The sequence below is a fragment of the Hylobates moloch genome, unplaced genomic scaffold (assembly GCF_009828535.3).
Source record: "Hylobates moloch isolate HMO894 unplaced genomic scaffold, HMol_V3 SCAFFOLD_11, whole genome shotgun sequence".
Taxonomy (NCBI): Eukaryota; Metazoa; Chordata; class Mammalia; order Primates; family Hylobatidae; genus Hylobates; species Hylobates moloch.
Window position 1 is genome coordinate 4,928,109 of NW_026652286.1, and position 21,180 is coordinate 4,949,288.

At 38.5% G+C, this 21,180-nt stretch overlaps 1 protein-coding gene across 3 annotated transcripts in view; it reads right to left on the minus strand.

Moving 5' to 3' along the window:
* Nucleotides 1-599: 599 nt before the first annotated feature.
* API5 (apoptosis inhibitor 5) overlaps nucleotides 600-21,180 on the minus strand; it is a 37,134-nt gene continuing 16,553 nt past the window's right edge. Inside the window, exons 9-14 of one of the 3 annotated variants that reach the window (XM_032166232.2) lie at nucleotides 20,827-21,008; nucleotides 19,348-19,441; nucleotides 18,838-18,894; nucleotides 13,761-13,837; nucleotides 13,121-13,257; nucleotides 600-821 (exon numbers count right to left, since the gene is read on the minus strand). In XM_032166232.2, the coding sequence (XP_032022123.1) occupies nucleotides 814-821; nucleotides 13,121-13,257; nucleotides 13,761-13,837; nucleotides 18,838-18,894; nucleotides 19,348-19,441; nucleotides 20,827-21,008 (555 nt within the window). In that variant the 3' untranslated portion in view covers nucleotides 600-813. Of the gene's footprint in view, nucleotides 822-4,311; nucleotides 6,417-13,120; nucleotides 13,258-13,760; nucleotides 13,838-18,837; nucleotides 18,895-19,347; nucleotides 19,442-20,826; nucleotides 21,009-21,180 lie in introns of those variants that run through there. The other 2 variants (XM_032166231.2, XM_032166230.2) reach the window with 2 other exon arrangements.

Here is a 21,180-nt window from a genome sequence, read left to right on the forward strand (position 1 = left end):
CCAAATGTAGCATTCCCATTTTGTGTGAATAAAACAAAAATCTTAACCTACATAAAATTGTTCCTACTAATTTTCTACATCCAGATCACTTGTCACCATTATTTTATTCTGTTGTTCTAAGATCTGATGTTTCTTTTTTCCTTATACTTTTCCTCTTAGATGAAACTTACAGAAATACAGGATGGCAGTTGACAAAATTGCTGATACCTCAAATTGTGATTCAATTCTTAGTTCAACGAATGATAGGCAAGTCCCTAACTGCATGTAATTTAGTCTTTGAACATATTTTAGCAAATAGGTCTTTTATTTACTATTATTATAAATCATAGAAGTCTTGAAGTTATGAATTAGAATTCATTCTGTTGATAGAATGAATGGAATGATCCTTCTGGATTAACGTCCTCCCTTGGGCCACCTTACCTGAAAATTGCAAAGGATTTACATACTGCCTATTCCTTAGAGAAAATATTTAAGATATAAATACACCTAGGGAGGAGGGTAACACTCTGGCTTACATTGTTATCTTTTGCTTTGTAATAAAACCAACATAAGTCTTAGAGGTTTAAATTTTAAGCCTTAAAACACGATTTATTATTTTTCAGTTTGTCGGACTCAGCTGGGTGGTTCTTCTGCTACTCCTGGTGTTGGCTGGGGTCACTCTTAAGGCTGCATTCAGCTAGGAGCTCAGCTGAGGCTGAAATGTTCCAAACTGGCTCCAACATGTCTGGTGCTTTAGTTGGAGTGGTTGAAATGGCTGGGGGTAGCTGAGCCTCTCTCAGACAAGGTAGTTACATAGACTTCTTACAGGGTGGCTCAGAGTGCTGAAAGAATAAAAGGAAGCTGCCAGGCTTTCAGAGGGTCAGGCCCCAGAAGTGGTAAAGCATCACTTCTGCATTCTCCTGGTTAAGGAAAGTAACAAGCTTAGCCCAAATTCAAGTGTGGATGGACACAGATTCATCTTGATAGGAGAAACAGCATGTTTGAGTAGGAATGGAAGGAATTATTGGCATCCTACTATATATAATTCTTTTTTTTTTGAGAGAGAGTCTCGCTTTATTGGCAGGCTGGAGTGCAGTGGCACAATCTTGGCTCACTGCAACCTCCGCCTCTCAGATTCAAGCAATTCTCCTACCTCAGCCGCCCTAGCAGCTGGAACTACAAGTGCACGCCACCACGCCCGGCTAAATTTTTTATTTTTAGTAGAGACGGGGTTTCACCATGTTGGTCAGGATGGTCTCGATTTCTTGACCTTGTGATCCGCCTGCCTCGGCCTCCCAAAGTGCTGGGACTACAGGGGGTGAGCCACTGCGCCCGGCCATAATTAAGTCTTTAAGAGTAATTTTGAATTGGTCGGAAGCAGGGTGGAGGGGAACAGGTTGATAAGGAGCCTGGTTATAGCAAGAAGGGCTTTACATGTGTAACTCTTCAACATCAATATGCATGGTGAGTGAAAAGGATTTTTAAAAGGGAGGCAGAGGATACCTGATATAGTAATTTCATTTAGAAATCATTTGTCGGCCAGGCGTGGTGGCTCATGCCTGTAATCCTAGCACTTTGGGAGGCCGAGGTGGGCAGATCACGAGGTCAGGAGATTGAGACCATCCTGGCTAACATGATGAAACCCCATCTCTACTAAAAATACAAAAAATTAGCTGGGCGAGGTGGCGGGCGCCTGTAGTCCCAGCTACGCAGGAGGCTGAGGCAGGAGAATGGCATGAACCCCGGGGGGCGGAGCCTGCAGTGAGCCAAGATCATGCCACTGCACTGTAGCCTGGGCAACAGCGAGACTCCGTCTCAAAAAAAAAAAAAAAATCATTTGTCAAATAGATCAGGCAGTCTGAAGTATGAGGGCTACCATGGATGAGACCAAGGATTCAAACTCACAGTGACACCAGGGCTGCTCTGAGGATAGCAAGACAGTCATCTTAGGTTTTTATTGGTATGTTAGATTTCCTATTAGTTTAAGCTTTAGTTTCAATCAAGCTGATTACAATGATCTCTCTCCTGCTGTTTTTTACCCACGTACTGAGGAAGCACATAATAGGTAGTCCTGTAACCAACTTGAGAGGAAAGGTGTCCCAAGGAGGGTCAAATTTACTCAGACCTGAATCAGCCAGATAAATGGGCAGAATCAAGGAACCATGATTTTCCAGAGGAAAAATCCCCGATGTCAGAAAGAGTATGGTGTTAACTTTCAGTTACTGAAAGCAGTTGACTATTGTAATAGAGGATGAACTTAGGACTTCTGAGGTCAAGGTTGGGAATCTAAGAACTCTGAGATAGCCCATTCTCTAACACAGCTTGGCACATTCTTAAAAGCTAAGTGTCCTGCACATTTTGTTGCCTCGATCTCAAATGCTTTTCCTTGAGGTCTTCACGAGGCTGGCTTGGTATCATTATCCAGGTCTCAGCTCAAATTAATCACTCAGAGGCTTTTTTCTGACTATTCTATCTATACTAGCTGAAGCACATTAGAATGCTTCAGTACCCTTATAGCACTTACTACTCTGGTACAGGCCTAAGTTAAACTCCATGAGTTTGCCTGTTTTGTTCACCACTATATCCCCTAGGCTTAAAACAGTGCCTTCAACTTATTATGAGTTGAAAGCTTACTATGTACAAAACACTGTTCTGGATGCTTGGGATTATGAACAACATGCAAAAATCTTTACTTTTGTGGCATTTTAGCCACATTATATTCTAGCAGTAGAGGACAGAGTAAGCAACATACAAGTTGGTAAAACTGGAGAGCATATAGTAGGGTAAGTGGGTCTGGAGTCTTGGTGAGGTGGAAAGGGGCATTGCAGTATTAGATAGGATTGAGAAGGTTAGCTTCGAGGATTTGAAAAAGGAGTTAGATGTGTGGATATAAGGAATACTGACTAGAGGGGGTAGCTAGCTAATGCAAGGGCTGTAAGGCAGGAGGATGTCTTTGGCCTGCATGAAGCTAACTGGCTGCAGCAGAGTGATCAAGGGGAAGAATAGCAGCTGAGGTCAGAATTAAAAGCCATGGTAATGTTTTTGATTACTATTCTGAAACGGGGAGCCAGTGAACAATTTCTGGCAGAAAAGTAGATGTCTCTTTGCTGCTGTGTTTCAAGCAGATTGTAGAGAGTTAAGTGTAACAGCAGGGAGATCAATTAGGAGGTTATTACGAAACTCTAGGCAAGAAATAATGGCGATATAAATTTGGCATTCCTTAGCATATAGATAGTATTTAAAGCTATAGGCCTGTAAGGCCGGGAATGGTGGCTCATGCCTGTAATCCCAACACTTTGGGAGGCCGAGGCTGGTGGATCACCTGAGGTCTGGAGTTGGAGACCAGCCTCGCCAACATGGTGAAGCCCCGTCTCTGCTAAAAATACAAAAAATTAGCTGGGCGTGGTGGCAGACACTTATAATCCCAGCTACTCAGGAGGCTGAGGCAGGAGAATCGCTTGAACCTGGGAGGCAGAGGTTGCGGTGAGCCAAGATCACGCCATTGCACTCCAGCCTAGGCAACAAGAGCGAAACTGTCTCACAAAAAAAAAAAAAAAAAAAAAACCCGTAGGCCTAGATGTGATCACCAAGGGAATTTAGTTATCTTGTCCTGATCCACTTAAACCCCAGCTTTCAAACACTCACAACCAACCTTAGTGCTACTTCAGGAATACTTTCATAAAGCCTGGCAGTTAAATTACTAAGTTCCAACTTGCTTTGCACATTATCTGAAGATAGAAATGATTTATTTAATGATGATTTGGCAATTATCTGATGTTTTGCTTTGATAAAAAAAACCAAATCCTTTTTTTCAGAAGATTAGCTCCTAAAAATAAATTCAAATCAGAACTTTCAAGGATCAAAATTAAAGATGATTTACAAAATTATATCAACACTGAACTGCTTATGGGCTGGGGGCAGTGGCTCACGCCTATAATCCTAATCCTGGGAGGCCGAGGTGGGTGGATCATGAGGTCAGGAAAGGACCATCCTGGCTAAATGGGGCCACGTCTCTACTATAAAACAAAAAAAAAAATTAGCCAGGCGTGGTGGCGGGCGCTTGTAGTCCCAGCTACTCGGGAGACTGAGGCAGGAGAATGGCATGAACCTGGGAGGCGGAGCTTGCAGTGAGCCGAGATCGCGCCACTGCACTCCAGCCTGGGCGACAGAGCGAGGCTCCGTCTCAAAAAAAGACTGAACTCCTTGATAGCAGAGAGCAGTTCTTGTCCATCTTTATATTTTCAGCCTATTGGCACAGTAGAAGCAATCAATGTGTTAATAAATATCCAAGAATCTGAAGTTACCATAATCATAACACATCAAGACACAAAACAAAATTACAAAAGGAAATTTATTTCAAAAGCATAAGGGGACATTTACATTTAAACAAGATGATAAACAGGTGTCTTGCAAAAGAAAAAAATCCATGGCATTAAGTTTTTCATTCAAATTTGGAAGCAAAAATAACCTAAGTTGTGCACTATTGCCTTAGGAAAGGGAAGGGGAAGGGTGAGGGATAAGGGAACAGTCAACTCAGTATCAAACATGAGAAAGTAAAGTCACTTCTGCTGTTTTGAGTTTACAAATATGCTTATAAAAAGTGGTAAAATTGTATTTAATGTTCAAATTTATTTAGCTGTAGCTGTAGTCTCAATATAATTTCTGTACTTGAAATGGCTTTGGGCCACTGGCTGATCTGTCTCTGAGGTCCAGATTAGCTGGTCAGTTTTCAAATGGCAATTTTATATTCCTTTGTTCAGATTCCAAGGGAGTTTAGGTTCAGCTCATGGTCTTTTGGAATGTTTAGAGATTATTGCCACCACTCCATAGCCAAGCTGACCAACTTTTGCTCACTTGTATCATTCTAGCCTTTCAGAACTATTTTCCCCATACACATGTGCAGTAATTCTAATAAAGGAGTTTTGCTTCTTCTGCAGTGTAGAGGTAATGGTAATGAAGACACCTGCATTGGAATCACAAACTATTCCTCAAAAAAACACATCAGACTACTAGAAATGTCATTCAGGCAGCTGATTTGAATAGCAAACTTGGGGAGGGAAGATTAACTGTGAAACAAAAATATACGAAACATTCAAATGCAGAACAAAGGGTCTATGCTACTAAAAATGCCCATGACATTAAACACTCCACAAACCCCCCATCTGTTGTTTTAACCTAAAAATTCTATAGGCTAACTTATACAATAATTTTGATTAATAACCTGAGAAGTTAAAATCTTGAAAGTGGCAAAAGCAAACCAAGAGAGCATCCCTTACTTATTGGTACCATGTTATCAAGTCACTTTTTCTGGGTAGCCCTGGTTATTAAATTCCAAATTCTAAATTATACTATCTCTTCCTGTAGAAACCTATATGTACATCAGATTCAGTATTTTGGTTGTTATTTGGTTGTTATATACCAATAGCAATTCCAATTTATCTTTGAAAATGCAGCCTTTATTTTTAGTTTTAAATAACAATAATCACGTAAGTGCAACTGACTTAGAATCCCTTGCTACTGGGAGTAAAAACCTAAATAACAAGTTAATAACGGATTCAGCCTCAAAAGGATAATCACTGTGTCAGACTACCCGTTCCTGGAATTTAAAAAGTGATTTATGTTGTGTAGTCAAGTTTCACAGCATGCATATATATATATATACACACACACACACACACATATGCTTATGTATGTATGTATATTATACATACACATTTCTATTCAAATAGTAAGATTCCATATTCAAAAGTTTGTATCACAATATATGGAAAAGAATTAAGTAAGCGGTGCAAAGCAACTTACTTTCTCCTAAAAATGTAATGTCATTCCTATATTTTAAGAAGGCTATGTATTTTGCTTTTATGACACTAGGTAGGAATGCTGCACCACTGCCCAGCAGCTTTATTAAACAATTAAAACAAAATGTTAAGATTGACCATTACTCTTCTCCATATATTGGGCAAAAAACTAAGAGGGAAGAGGAAAATCAATAACCTTTCAAAACTGATGATCTTTATCAGCAGAACTAGACTGAATTTCATTACATTTTAGAATGAACAGCTCTCAACAAATTATCAAGATGTTTAAAAGATTCACAATTTGAAGTCTGAATAATGATATTGCAAAAACAAGTCAAAACTGCAGACAAAGCATCCAAAAATATCACTGTGGTTTTACCTTGGACACAACCATGGTCTGTTACAAAAGTAGGTCATACATACAAAGGTATAAAGAACATTAAGTTTTTAGCTGAAGGCAGCAGTCTGTTTAAAGGGACATCCCCGGCAATCCAATGAGTAGTAGAATTTAAGTATATTAAGCTCATGACAATGCAGAAGAATGCTGACGTCTTATTCAGTAGAGTCTTCCCCGACTACGATTTCCTCGTGTGCCCCAACCTCGGCCACCTCTACTTCCCCTGAAGGCTCCTCTCTGCTCTACGAAAAAGCGAACAAGGGTTTAGGTCTTGCTTAGGATTTCATGGTACAGCAAACGCAGAAGAAATGTAGCTCATAACTACAGCAGTAGGCCCTATAAGAACAGAACTAATATTCTGCTATTCAATCTACAAATTTAGCCTGTACATAAAACAAGAACAACATATATACTGAAGCACGTAAGGCAAGGTACCAACTACATTCATGGTAGTTGCTTAATTAAATGTATCCCAGTAACAAAGTTGTTTCAACGTGATATTATGATAACTACACTTTTTGGAGGGTCTTGCTGTGTTGCTCAGGCTGGAGTGCAGTGGTGCGTTCACAGTTCACCATAACATTGAACTTCTGGACTAGAGTGATCTTTCTACCTCAGACTCCCCGGTAGCTAGGGCTACAGATGCACACGACCATGTCTGGCTTTTTTTTTTTTGTAGAGACAGGGTCTCATTATATTGCCAGGCTGATCTCAAACTGCGGGCCTCAAGGGATCGTCCTGCCTCAGTGCTGGGACTACAGGTGTGAGCCACTGTGCCTAGCCCGTACACTTTTTAAAAAACTTAATTCTTCAAATTCACAAATAATAATTCTACATATTCGTGGGGTAGAATACTTTGATACGAAGAATATATAGTTATCAGCTCAGGGTAACAAGCATATCCATCATCTCAAACACCTATAATTTCTTTGTGTTGAGAACATTCAATATTCTCCTATTTTAAAGTATATATTAACTATAGTCATGCTATAGTGGTACACAACACTAGGACTTATTCCTATGTTATTTTGCATTCTCCCACAGATCTCTCCCTATCCCTTCCTTCCCCCATCTTCTCAGCCTCTAGTATGCGCTGTCCTACTTTTTACTTCTATAGGATTAACTTTTTAAAACTTCCACGAGTGAGAACATGCAATTTAATTTTCCATAGCTGGCTTATTTCACCTACTATAAAGTCCTCCTGTTCCTTCCATGTTGCTGCAAATGAAAGGACATTCTTTTTTATGGCTGTATAGTATCCCATTGTGTATAATACCACATCTTATCTATTCATCTGTTGATGCACCTGTTAATTCTGGGTTGATTCCATGTCTTGGCTAATGAATAGTGCTACAATAAACATGGGGGTGCCAATGTCTGACTTTTAATCATATGTAAATGAGATGAACTATCTTCATTGAACTTCCAAACTTCCTCATTGTGGTTTTGATGTGCATTACCCTGATGCTTAGTGTTTAGAATTTTTTCATACATTTATTGGCCATTTGTATGTCGTCTTTTGAGAAATGTCTGTTCAGATGATTTGCCCATTTTTAATCTAGATTTGTTTTGCTATTAAGATGTCTGAATAGCTTCTATATTCTGAATATTAATCCTCTGTTGGATGAGTAGTTTACAAATATTTTCTCCCATTCTGTAAGTTGTCTTTTCACTGTTGATGGTTTCCTCTGCTGCACAGAAGCTTTTTAATTTGATATGATCCCATTGGTTTATGTTTTTGTTGCCTGTGCTTTTAGGTCTTAGTCATGAAATCTTTTCCCAGACCAATGTCCTGAAGTGCTTCTTCTGTTTTCTCTTATGGTAGTTTTATTGTTTTAGGTCTTACATTTAGGTCTTTGATCCATTTTGAGTTGATTTTTGTACAGGGTGGGAGGTGGGGATCTAGTTTCATTCTTCTGCATAGGGATACCCAGTTTTCTCAGCACCATTTATTGAAGAGACTGTCCCTTTTTTTTGTCCCTCCAATGAGTGTTCTTGCCACCTTTGTAAAAAATCAGTTGGCTGTAGATACGTGGATTAATTTCTGATTCTCTGTTCTGTTCCATTGGTCTGTATCTATTTTTATGCTGGTATCATGCTGTTTTGGTTATTACATCTTTGATTTATATTTTGAGATCTGGTAGTGTGATAACTCCAGCTTTGTTCTTTTTGCTCAGGATTGCTTTGGCTATTTGGGGTCTTGTGGTTCCATATAAATTTTAAGAATTTTTTTTGGTGGCAATTTCTGTGAAGAATGTCATTGTTATTTTGATAGAAGTTGTATTGAATCTGGAGATCACTTTGGGTAGCACGGTCATTTAAAATGTATTAATTCCTCTAATCCATGAGTATGGAGTGTCTTTCAATTTGTTTGTATCTCCGTCAATTTCTTTCATCAGTGTTTTGTAGTTTTCCTTGTATAGAAATATTTTACCTTCTTGGTTAATTTATTCCTAGATTTTTTTCATAGCTATTATAAATGGGATTGCCTTGGTTTCTTTTTCAGTAGTTCACTGTTCATGCATAGAAATGCTACTGATTTTTGTATACTAATTTTGTACCTTCTAACTTTTCTAAATTTATCAGTTCTATGAGTTTTTTGGTAGTCTTTAGTTTTTTATATATATATATATATAAAACATCATGTCATCTGCATAGAGAACAATTTGACTTCTCCTTTCTAGTTTGGATGCCCTTTCTTTCTTTCTCTTGTCTACCTGCTCTGGTTATGACTTCCATAACAACTTCTTAGTTCTTTATTTGTTGTCTATCATTACTAAAGGTAACTCATATAACTATGAAAATATCTTAAATTATCAATAATCAATTTCAAAAATCAGGTTAGACTACAAAATGTCCCTTTGAATGCAATAAATATGCAATTTTTGTTTTGATCACAGTATTTCACACAACTGGACTCACACAAATGTAGATCTAAATGCTGAGTTTTTTTCACTGCTTTATCAGCTACATAAGCTTCTCAGAGTACAGCCAAAAAGGTGCTGTGTGTGTATGTGCATCTGAGTGTGTTTCAGCTACTAATATAAACTAAGCATATCTTTTGCTGAAAAATCAAGTCACTTGTGATGTACAGAACAAGAGTCTCTGATCCATTGGTCAGTCACTTTTATAGCCACAGAGAAATAGTCCTCAAAGGTGTCGTCCCGTGAAGAAAACTGATTGAAGTTATCAGCAAGGCTGGACTTTTAATCATATGTAAATGAGATCAAATCTCTTCATTAACTTCTAAACTTCCTCATTATAGCAATCTTGTTAGCAACAATAGAGAGAGCTTGGTTTTGCTGTTTTTGATCCACAATCTTGGAGGCTTGAAAAATACCTTTTCAGTCAATTTTGCAATCAATTTTTTTGCCATTATGCCATCACCATTATTAGGGTGATGTCTTGATGTCTTTTTTGACCCCCCTTTCTGCAGAAAGAAAAGCAATTCAATTCTGAGACAGGAAACTCACTGGACCTTTCCCCAGTTTGGCTAATATTTATCTGTATAATAGAATGGGTCTGATTCAAAGTCACCTTCTTATGCCATAACACATTTTTACAAGTTGATTAGTATGCAAACCATTTGAAAATGAAATCATTGTGTTTATTATCCTAGTGAACACATTCAGAAAATCAGAGGTGGTTTCTCTGAGGGAAAGATGCTCCCAGAGACAGATGCAGTAACTATGGGAACATTAAGGTAGTGCAGTAGCCTTTTGTGGGCCATGACTTCTGCATTTTTGACTGTTTAGACTTAGAGCCATCTATGCAGATGCCTGCACATTTCACCCTACCATACTCATTATTCACACCAACACACTTAACACTGTCATAGATACCATTAAGCTAAAAGACTATTACAATCCACTCTTTCAATTTTAATATGAATTCGAGTTACACTCTATTCGGCTGTACCTAATGAGGAAATTAAATACACTGTATGAAGGTACTATTTGACGTGGTTATCTTTTCTATATTGGCTAATGCTTTTTTTTTTTTTTTTTTTTACCTCCAATTGATACAGCCATTTCTATAGTACAGAGATTCACCAAATTTTCTTCTTTTTGAAGACCTTAATCCTAAAACAAAATTCTGCATTTTCTGATCTTTTCAATAGTTTCAAGCTTACATTTTTTTTTTTAATTCACTGCTCCCAGTTTAAATTAAACTTTAAGGATTATTTTTATATTCCAAAAAGTAAAGAACACAAGTCACAAAATGTAGAACATTTAGTACTTTAGGTTACTGGGGGAACTTTGTGCACTGGAAGGAAAACTAAACGTGGGTATATGTTTATGAATGCACTGGGAAGTTGAACTAATTTGTGAGAACCAATACCCTGTTTGTAAAGCAAAAAACAGAGACATTGGTTAGTAAAGCAATAAATTTGGATACTGAGAACTGCTTTCATTTCAATAGGTGAAATAAAGTCAAGCAAATGCTTCAAATTTTGTTGTGAGAATACCTATGACCTGATCACATTAAATTCTCAAATGTAAAATAATTGCAGAAATTCACTGTTCTTTCTAGTAAGAAGAATCAGATTTTAGTTTGCTTTTGCATGTTTACTTTGCTTTGCCCTTCTGTTATTTTGAAGACTGGGAATAACTGAAGTTGTGACTCGTGGATTTTTGTCTTGAGTAAAACTTTGCTTATGTTTTTCACATTGACAGTTTTTTTGTTTCTTTTTTAAAAACACTGTATACAATCTAAAGTGTTAGATTTTTCACGTTCTTTTTCCACATGCATTATATCACCTGATTCTCACTATTGAGCAGGCAATGAGTTTCACACAATAGAATCCTCATGTAAAATCAAATTGACTTGCCCAATAAAAAGGAGTACAATTCTTGTATTGCCATAGCTATTGATTAGGTTCATTAAAGCCATTCTCCCAGTATCTGAGATAACTGTTGATTTTAAGAACAGTACTGTTAGACACGTTAAATCATACAAGTGACAGAGAACAACATGTGATTCAACCAAGTAACAGAGAATCCTTTCCCCTTACAAAATACTTTCACAAATATTGTTATTAGAAGGCTGTATGAGCTGTTACCTCATTTTTCAGATAAGAGGCAAGGAGATGCACATTTACATACTGTTATGTAAGTAAGAGAGTTCAGTGATCATCCTTAAAGTAAAGTTGTCTCAGAGTCTGGAGGGGAAGGGTTCATTTCAGTCTAAAATTGGCTTTCTATAATCTGTTTGTTCAGACATTAGAAGAATTCAACTGTTATAGAAGTAATTTAATGTTACAATTATCTCACCTTGGAAACAAAATTACAGATATTATATGGTTCAGAATCTTTTTTTTATTTTAAGAGACAGGGTCTTGCTTGGTCACCCAGCTGGAGTGCAGTGGCACCATCATAGCTTACAGCAGCTTTGGCCTCCTGGGCTTCAGCGATCCTCCTGCCTCTTGCCTCCTGAGTAGCTGGGACTATAAGTGCGTGCCACCATACCCAGCTAATTTTTAAAATTTTTTTGTAGAAATGGGGTCTTGCTTTGTTTCCCAGGCTGGCCTCGAACTCTTGGGCTCAAGTGATCCTCCCACCTCGGCCTCCCAAAGTGTTGGGTTTACAGGTGTGAGCTACCATGCCTGCCTAAACTTTGTCTTCTGTTTTTTTTTGAGACGGAGTCTTGCTCTGTCGCCCGGGCTGGAGTGCAGTAGCCCGATCTCCGCTCACTGCAAGCTCCACCTCCCGGGTTCATACCATTCTCTGGCCTCAGCCTCCCGAGCAGCTGGGACTACAGGCTCCCGCCACCACACACAGCTAATTTTTTGTATTTTTAGTAGAGAGGGGGTTTCACCCTGTTAGCCAGGATGGTCTCGATCTCCTGACCTGGTGATCCACCCGCCTCAGCCTCCCAAAGTGCTGGGATTACAGGCTTGAGCCACTGCGCCCAGCCTAAACTTTGTCTTCTTAAGCAAGGTAAGGAATTGACCTGATATTTCTCTCCATTCTTTTAAAAAAAAAGATCCATGAGGAAATAAGCCAATGAGAGATAAACTTTACTTTTGATTCAACAGCCGTGGGAGAGGATGGACTGGTATGAAGCTCTCCTGGCTCTAATGGCTAAAGGGGAATAGGAAGCACTGATAGGAGGATTGCATTCTGGGCAGAGGGAGAGACTGCAATAGAACAAATCTTCCTTGCTAGATGATGCCTGAACATCTGACTCTACTTCTGTGACTTCTTTTTAACTAGCTACAGAAGATGGGAGTATAGGCAGCAGGCTGACAACGTCCAAGAAAGAGCATTTATACTATCTCTCAGAAGCTATACCCATCCCTGAGGGAGAATGTACAGAATGCCTTGCCTTGAAGCTGCAACTAGGAAAGCATGGAAAGAATGGTTCTATCAATTTATTTTGTTTCTGTTGGTTCCTCTGAATACAAGAGGCATATTTTTCTTTCTTTTTTTTTTTTTTTGAGACGGAGTCTCGCTCTGTCACCCAGGCTGGAGTGCAGTGGCGCAATCTCGGCTTACTGCAAGCTCTGCCTCCCGGGTTCACGCCATTCTCCTGCCTCAGCCTCTCCGAGTAGCTCGGACTACAGGCGCCCGCCACCACGCCCGGCTAATTTTTTGTATTTTTAGTAGAGATGGGGTTTCACCGTGGTCTCGATCTCCTGACCTTGTGATCCGCCCACCTCGGCCTCCCAAAGTGCTGGGATCACCAGCGTGAGCCACCGCGCCCAGCCATATTTTTCTTTAAGTGCTTACTAGTTAATGTTGCATACTCAATACAGTCAGCCCAGAAGGGTGAATGAGAGAGGAATGGGATAAATCATTTCCTCAACAGCCCTAGTTCTCCAAGCTAATTCAGAAAAGTCATTGGCTAGAACCATGACACTGTATATAATAACTAATTAAAATAAAGTATAACACAATTTCTGCCTAATCTCTCATATTCCTTGTACCCAAACGGAAACGCTCACCATAATTAAAGTTGCCCAAATTGCTGCTATATTTCCCACTGGGAGGGTTATAAATCTGCCTGGCATCTCTTTTTGGTCCTGCTGAAGATTTCTTGGGTGGTGAACCTGAAGTTGTATCTTCACTGGCTCTCTTTTGCCTGTAACAATAGGAAGAACAGCAATTTAAAAACATTCTATTATGCCAAAAGCTATCAATACATTTATAATTTAGCATATCAGTTAGGAAAGACATCCTAAAGAGGATAATCTCATCAGAAAAAAGGAATTAACATTTGATGTCATCAAATTAACCACAGTTTGGTTATGCAGACAATGTCAGAAGGCATTTACAAGGCTTTAAAATAATCTGAAATATGTAGCTTCACAGACTTACATGCAAGTGACTCACTTTACAAAACCTGTCAGAAAAAAATCTAGTTTTGCTACAAGAATACAAGTAAGGCTGAAGGTTCCAGGGTTGCCTCCCACCAGTTTATTTTTACAAATATTGAAATTAGATTTTACATTTTAAGTCATACTTCTAATAGTCATATTTAAACATGCCATTATGAATCATTTAACACTGCACCCTTTTGAACAGTAAATGTAACTCGTATTAAGTTTTGATAACACTCAAATCTCTTTTAAATATATTTCTTACCCAATCTCAACCTTTTGTACAGGTTTCCAGGATAGTGTTACTGTGCTCTTATAAGAAGGAGGAATGTGGAAGAGATCCTGGAGAGACAAAAATCAGGCAAGAATTCTCATGTATTTGTTGGTGGCAGGGAGTGGTGGTGAGGGTAGGAAATGAAGACAGATCTTAAAGATTAAATTTAGGAGACAGAGCTTACTGCAACAGAAAATTAAACAGGAACAATTTTGTTTACAAATCACATCTATTACCTCATTAACATAATTTTGTGCACATAACAAACTGTAGGGTAGCTAATTTTTTTCTAAATGTCAGTATACATTTCAGGATAAAATACATCAATATTTATCCACTTTAATAAACAAAGTCAGCAAATAAGTTTTGTTTTGGTTTGTTTTTGCAGATGCAGTCACCATGGTGCTTTAAGGAAAATACAATGGTGCAATCTGCATGTGCATTTGCAAATTTTTAAGTGGTTCAAAATTAGAAAAAAATCTAAAGCTTTACTGCCAGCACCATAGGAAAAGTAAAAACAAACAAACAAAAAACCACTAAAGCTCTGGCTAATCATGTTTCCCCCTGCCCTGTGAAATATCTATAAATTATCAATAAGGCAAAAAAAAACGTGTAAGATTTAAATACCGAGTGATCAAAGTGGTAGGAATGCAAATGTTTGCTGAATGTGTTAAAATAACCTGGAATTCAAATAATCTAACCTGATAATATCCTCACAACTGAATAAATCGCTAAACACATTTATTCTTAGTAATACTCTTACCAGCTTTACCTTGATTTTTTGTATACAAGTAAAATTCAATAAAAGTAAACTTCTCTCCCAGTTAAAATGAGTATACTAGTAAAAAATCATCCCTGGTATATAAACTTAAGTCCAGTGTACTATATAAATGTAGGGAATTGGCCAACACAACATGCTTTGAATAAAAAATGCTTGAGGTTTCTAACTGGAGTGATTTCGCATATTATAATAAATGTTAACTGAAAAAGGGACCACATGAAGAGGAAAGGGCAAATCTTCAATTATAAACATGTTAAATCTCAGACGACGACAGGAAAATGGTGTATAGTTTGGGGATTCATTAAAATAAAAATGAAGTTGTGAAATTAGATGAGTCTGCCTGGTAGGTAAAGATTGCAAGAAATGTCAAGGATGGATTAAAACATACCTATGTTCTCCCTAAAACAAAAAATTTATCATGTCACATACTTTTACCCAACTTAAAAACATTTCAAGATTTTCAGGTAAGGCACTTGTGATATTATGTGATATATAAAGTTTGCCCACTGTGTCCATGGTTCCTGCATCTGTGGATTCAAGCAACTGTGGATGGAAAACATTCAGAAAAAAATTGCATAAAATTCTAAAAAAGCAAAACTTGAATTTACTATGTTGAATCCTTGAGAATGAAGTGATGTGTAGGCACTGTATTAGGTATGTAAAAATAAAATTTCAGGTTCTCCCAAATTTATTACACCAAGGGGAAAAGTTAACTCCTGGAAACTGACTCACAACATGGCTGTTTTCTTCTCTGACGCACGACCATTGCCTTCCTGACCTTTGTGTTGAGATTGCATGAACCAGAGTCTACTCTTTACTTAAACCTAGACTAAATGAGGGAGATAGAGACCACTGTGACTCTTACCTCTTTATAATAAAATGTTAATCCTCTTAGAGTGTAATCAATAGTAGCCAATCATATATCTACCTGTTAATCAATAGTAGCCAGTCATGTATCTATCTGTATTAATGTATTAATAGTAGACAGTCATATATCTATCTGTATTAATGTAATCAATAGTAGCCAGTCATATATCTATCTGTTAACCTTTGTATGGAAAATGTCATTCTTTTTAGCACCTCAGTTTGTGCCTGTATCAGTTTTTGCCCATATAAACAATCCTCATTTTTCCCCATACCAGGAGCACTGACCAGCATTCTTTGGTGTAATTCTGCTCCCCAGATGGCCAATCTCACACTTTGTACCTAAATAAACTCTTTTAATTGGACCCTGAGACTTTTAATTATTTTAGGTTGATAAGTATGATAAGTAATCTAGAGATGCTTTAAAGTATAGGGGAGGGTTTGTATAGGTTATATGCAAATACTGTGCCATTTAATAAGGGTTAATCTGAGGGTTTTGGTATCCATGGGGGTCCTGCAACCAATCCACCTTGGATACAGAAGGCCTGTATGACTGCATTTTGGTTTTTGTCCATGATTCCTGGCTCATAGCTCCAATAATTCTTGAAATTTCCTATGTGACTACAGCAATATGAATATCTTTTGCTAAAACATTTGGCCCTTTGTTACTGTCTCCTGAAAAGCTCCAGAGCAATAAAGGTGAAAGACAATCTTTCATTTTGAACAAGCATCTTTCAACCACACCTGAGTTTATATTAATGAGGTGATGTTTGGAAAGGCTCTAGTTAACCACAGGATAGGGGAGCTGACTGCCTGGGGAACCAACCACATACTTACAGGGTTGGAACTCAGTCCAATCCCACCTCCAGGGAGGAGAGAGGGGCTGATTTAACACCAATAAAGGTTTATCTATCACTGATGGCCAATGATTTAATCAATCATGCCTATGTAATGGAGCCTCCATAAAAACTGAAAAGGACTGTGTGTGTGTGTGTGTGTGTGTGTATGACAGTGAGGGGGGCTGGGTGTTCCAGGATGGAATATGAACAAGAACACACCCATGTGCTGGGAGAGTAGTACACCCCATCTCCATAGGGATGGAAACTCCTGCACTCAGGACTCTTCAAGACCTCTCCCTATGTATCTCTTCATCTGGCTGTTCATATGTATCCTTTATAATAAGCCAGTAAACATAAGTAAGTGTTCCCCTGAGTTGTATAAGCTGCTCTAGCAATTTAACCAAACCTAAGGTTTGGTTAAATTATAGCCCATTTATAGCCAGCCAATCAGAAGCATGGGTAAAACAACTTGGAGCTTGCAACTGTCATCAGAAGTGGTCTTGTGGGACTGGGCCTTCAATATGTGGAATCTGATGCTACCTCTAGGTAGATAGTGTCAGGACTGAATTGGACCCAGCTAGTATCCACTGCAGAACTATTTACTTACTTGATGTATGGGGAATAACCTCCACCCATCTGGTGTTAGAAGTGCATTGTGAGAGTACAGCAGGAGAAACTGACTTTATTCCTATATTCACAGAGCGCTCTACACATAGGTTGCTGACCCTATTCATCTCTCTTTCCCCTATACCTTCCTTTAGATAACTTACAGATTCCTGAAAAGAACATTTTCTCATCTGCATGCAGGTATAAGCATTTGCTAAGTTTAAAATGTTCATAACACATCGTATCTTCAACAGACTTTATCAGCGGTTCAAATACAGTCAAGTCTCACATTTTTATATATGAATTTACTATGCAAAATAATTATTTATATTTAAGATTTGTAATAAATGGAAGCTATTGGAAACATTTCCTTAGGAGATTAGTATAATATTCTTACCTCTTCTGTGTTTAATGCCTTTTCACTTTTCTACTTGGCACTATGATACTCCTTCCTCAACATCTAATCACTGCTGCTTTTTCTCAAATGCTTCCCTCTCTCTTCTGATACAAACTGCAGCTGACCCTTGTACAACTTGAATTTGGACTACATGGTCTCACTTATACGCAGATTCTTTCCAATAAAAGTTACACCTAGTGTGCCTGCCTCTCCTTCCACCTCTTTTGCCTGCTACCCCTGAGACAAGACCAACCCCTCCTCTTTCTCCACCTACTAAATGTGAAGACATCTAGGATGAAGACCTTTGTGATAATCCACTTCCATTTAATAAATATATTTTCTCTTCTTTATAATAAAACATTTTTTTCCGAAGCTTTATTGTAATACAGTACATAATGCATATAAAAAACATGTTAATTAACTGTTTATGTTATTGGTAAGGCTTCTTGTCCACAGCAGGCTATTCGTAGTTTTTTAAAATGATTTTTTATAAAGCCAAATTTAGCATTGAGGGGGGGGTTGTATACCAATTTTGGTGATGCTAATGTTAGTAAGTTCTGATAACCCACTACCATTGTACCAGCCAGTGGTTAAGTTTTGGGGGAGTCAAACGGTATACATGGGGTCGGTATCCTTAAGCCCTTCATTGTTCAAGGGTCAATTATAATTATTCCATATCATTTTTACATTAGCTTTAAGGCATACTAGTACCAATTTTTGTTACTGGCAGGCTACTGCTCTAGATATTACAAATACTGTTTCTTTTCCCCATCTGGCACAATACAATTAAGCTGTAATTGTATTGTATAATATAATACAAGTGATGGCTACTTTGTGATTTTCTTCTGGTTCTCTCAGGTTATTATTTTGTTTAGGCTAGCAGATACTTGGAAAGGGTAAACAGAATTGAAAAGTAATTATGGCTTAATGGAAAGGTATACCCTAGCCTACAGTACAGAAAGCTCTCAATTTATTACACAGTCAAGTTTATAAAGAAACAAACACAGAAAAACATTTCATTGTGCTACATACCACATGTCCATTCTTTTTTTTTTTTTTTTTTTTTGAGACAGAGTCTCGCTCTGTTGCCCAGGCTGGAGTGCAGTGGCGCAATCTCGGCTCACTGCAAGCTCCGCCTCCTGGGTTCACGCCATTCTCCTGCCTCAGCCTCTCCGAGTAGCTGGGACTACAGGCGCCCGCCACCACGCCCAGCTGATTTTTTTGTATTTTTAGTAGAGACGGGGTTTCACTGTGGTCTCGATCTCCTGACCTCATGATCCGCCCGCCTCAGCCTCCCAAAGTGCTGAGATTACAAGCCTGAGCCACCGCGCCCGGCCATGTCCATTCTTAAGAGTAAGCAAAACAGGGATTTACTGGCCATTCAAAAGAACCCAACAGCTAATTAAGACCACTAGAACTTAAGTCGCTGAAATTTCTGAGACTATATATATCTGTTTCAATGCTTTGAGCCAGAAGTTTGGATGCCTCCTTTGTTGGAAGTATCTTATGCAAAACTTTTAAATAAATAAATATATGATTTTATGGTAACTGCAGATATGTCACTTGGTATTATAGACTTACCTTGATTAAAACATTGATATTGTTTGTTATTTTCAATGCAACGACTTTAATCTTGTTCTGCAAAGGGAAAGGAAAATTAAGACAAACTGCCAATAACTTCTATCAGGCATAATCCACATTCTGTCATAGAACTAGAGTAATTACACTTCTCTATCAGAATCACTTCTACAGTCTTTACAGAATTCCTTGGTTTAAATCTATAGATAATGCGTATTCCTATTGCTTGACTCTAAACAAATCTAGATGTAGCAAAGAAAACAAATAATCTGTGTTCCCTTGACAGGTTAGAATGTAGCCAAAAAATGAGTAAGGTCACATGCACATAGAAGTTGTTTTAAAAGAAATCAGCTTAAGTTATAGGAACACAATAAAAATCTAAAATATTTCATTAGGACTGGGATGAAGGCTGTTAAATTAGGTGAGATAAGGGAAAATGAAAAACTCTCAACATAAGTCTATATAGTTTGGTATGGAACTAGCAGTTTATGAAATGTGAGCCAGTATTCTTACCTCTTCTGTTTTTAAGGCCTCACCCGTTTTACCCTGGAGAGCTAAGCGAAGTTGTCTGATATAAACTTGCAGGCCCCGTGCAAAGTACTGCAGCCTAAATGAAAACGTATTTGTTAATTAGCAATTCATCACTTCAATTTTGTTTTTAAACTCAATCTTATACTATAGAAAAATGATCCTAAGTGCAGAAACGGTCACATGACCAATAAATTAAAGAACAGAATTTTAAGTTGCTTGTTTCTGATCAAGAGCTTCATCAAGTATCAAACTTCTGCCTTACCACACAGTAGAGGACAGTAACAGGTAACACATGGCTCAAGCATTTCAAAATTTAAGATGTGAATTTGTTAATGGAACAATTCAATAAGCAGTGTCTTTGTGAAAACTACTTATATTGACTTCTCCAGTGCTGCTTCTCCAGTAACACTAAGATATTATCAATAACAGCAGCTACAGTTTACCAATACCTACTATTTGCCAGGCACCATGCTAAAAGCTGTACATTCACTGTCTTATTAAATTCCTACAACTCTATGAGGTAGGTACTATTATCATTTAACAACTGAGAAAAATTTGGGGGAGCTAAGAGAGGTTAGGGTACCTGCCCCAAGATCATAAAACAAGTAGAAAGAGCTAGAGTCCTTTATCCCCCATGGATTTGTTAAGTCATTTCTGTCTTTTTAATTTTTTTTAAATTTTACTTTTAGTTTTTTTTTTTTTAGAGACATGATCTCATCACCCAGACAGGAGTGCGGAGGCATGACTGCAGCTGACCATAACCTTGAGCTCCTGGGCTCAAGTGAGCCTCCCATCTCAGTGTTGCAAGTAGCTGGGACTACTGGTGTGTCACCACGCTCCGCTAATTTTTTTAAAGTTATTTTTTATAGAGACAGGATCTTTTTTTTTTTTTTTTGAGAAGGAGTCTCGCTCTTTCACCCAGGCTGGAGTGCAGTGGCGCGATCTCGGCTCACTGCAGGCTCCGACCCCCGGGGTTCACGCCATTCTCCTGCCTCAGCCTCCCGCGTAGCTGGGACTACAGGCGCCCGCCACCTCGCCCGGCTAATTTTTTTGTATTTTTAAGTAGAGACGGGTTTTCACTGTGTTAGCCAGGATGGTCTCGATCTCCTGACCTCGTGATCCGCCCGCCTCGGCCTCCCAAAGTGCTGAGATTACAAGGCGTGAGCCACCGCGCCCGGCCGAGACAGGATCTTACTATGTTGCCCAGCTGGTCTCAAACTCATGGCGTCAAGCAACCCTCCTGCCTTGGCCTCCCAAAGTGCTGGGATTACAGACGTGAGCCACCATGCCAGGCTCATTTCTGTCATATGTTTACAAACATGCCTATTTTCTGAACCCTCCAATCTGTACCACTGGGGTAAGGCAGGATGGGGAGCTCTCATAGAACAAAAGCAAAACCCAAGGAACTTCAAGATAGCTACCACCTTTGCCAAGGATTGAGCCACCTCAATCATATATCACCTGATTTTGAAATCTTTGAGCTTTTCTGCATTCAGTTTGGCTGTTAAGAAATCTGGAAGTTTTCGGCCCAACTGGTGAAAACTGTACAATAAACATTCCACATAACTGAACTGTAGCTTGGGTTCTTCATTACCAGCATTCTCTCCATTTTCTGCTTCTTCTGGAGGGAGGGGCATGTATTCCTAAGGGAGAAAAATATACAGATGTTTGCAATCTGCTCTACATATTCAAATTATAAACAGATATTCAGGGAATTATAGTGCATGTTTTTAAGACATGAAGCATTAAAAACTACCAAAACCAGACATTTGGATTTCTTTTTTACTTACTGGATCAATGCTCTAGCCTGTCAAC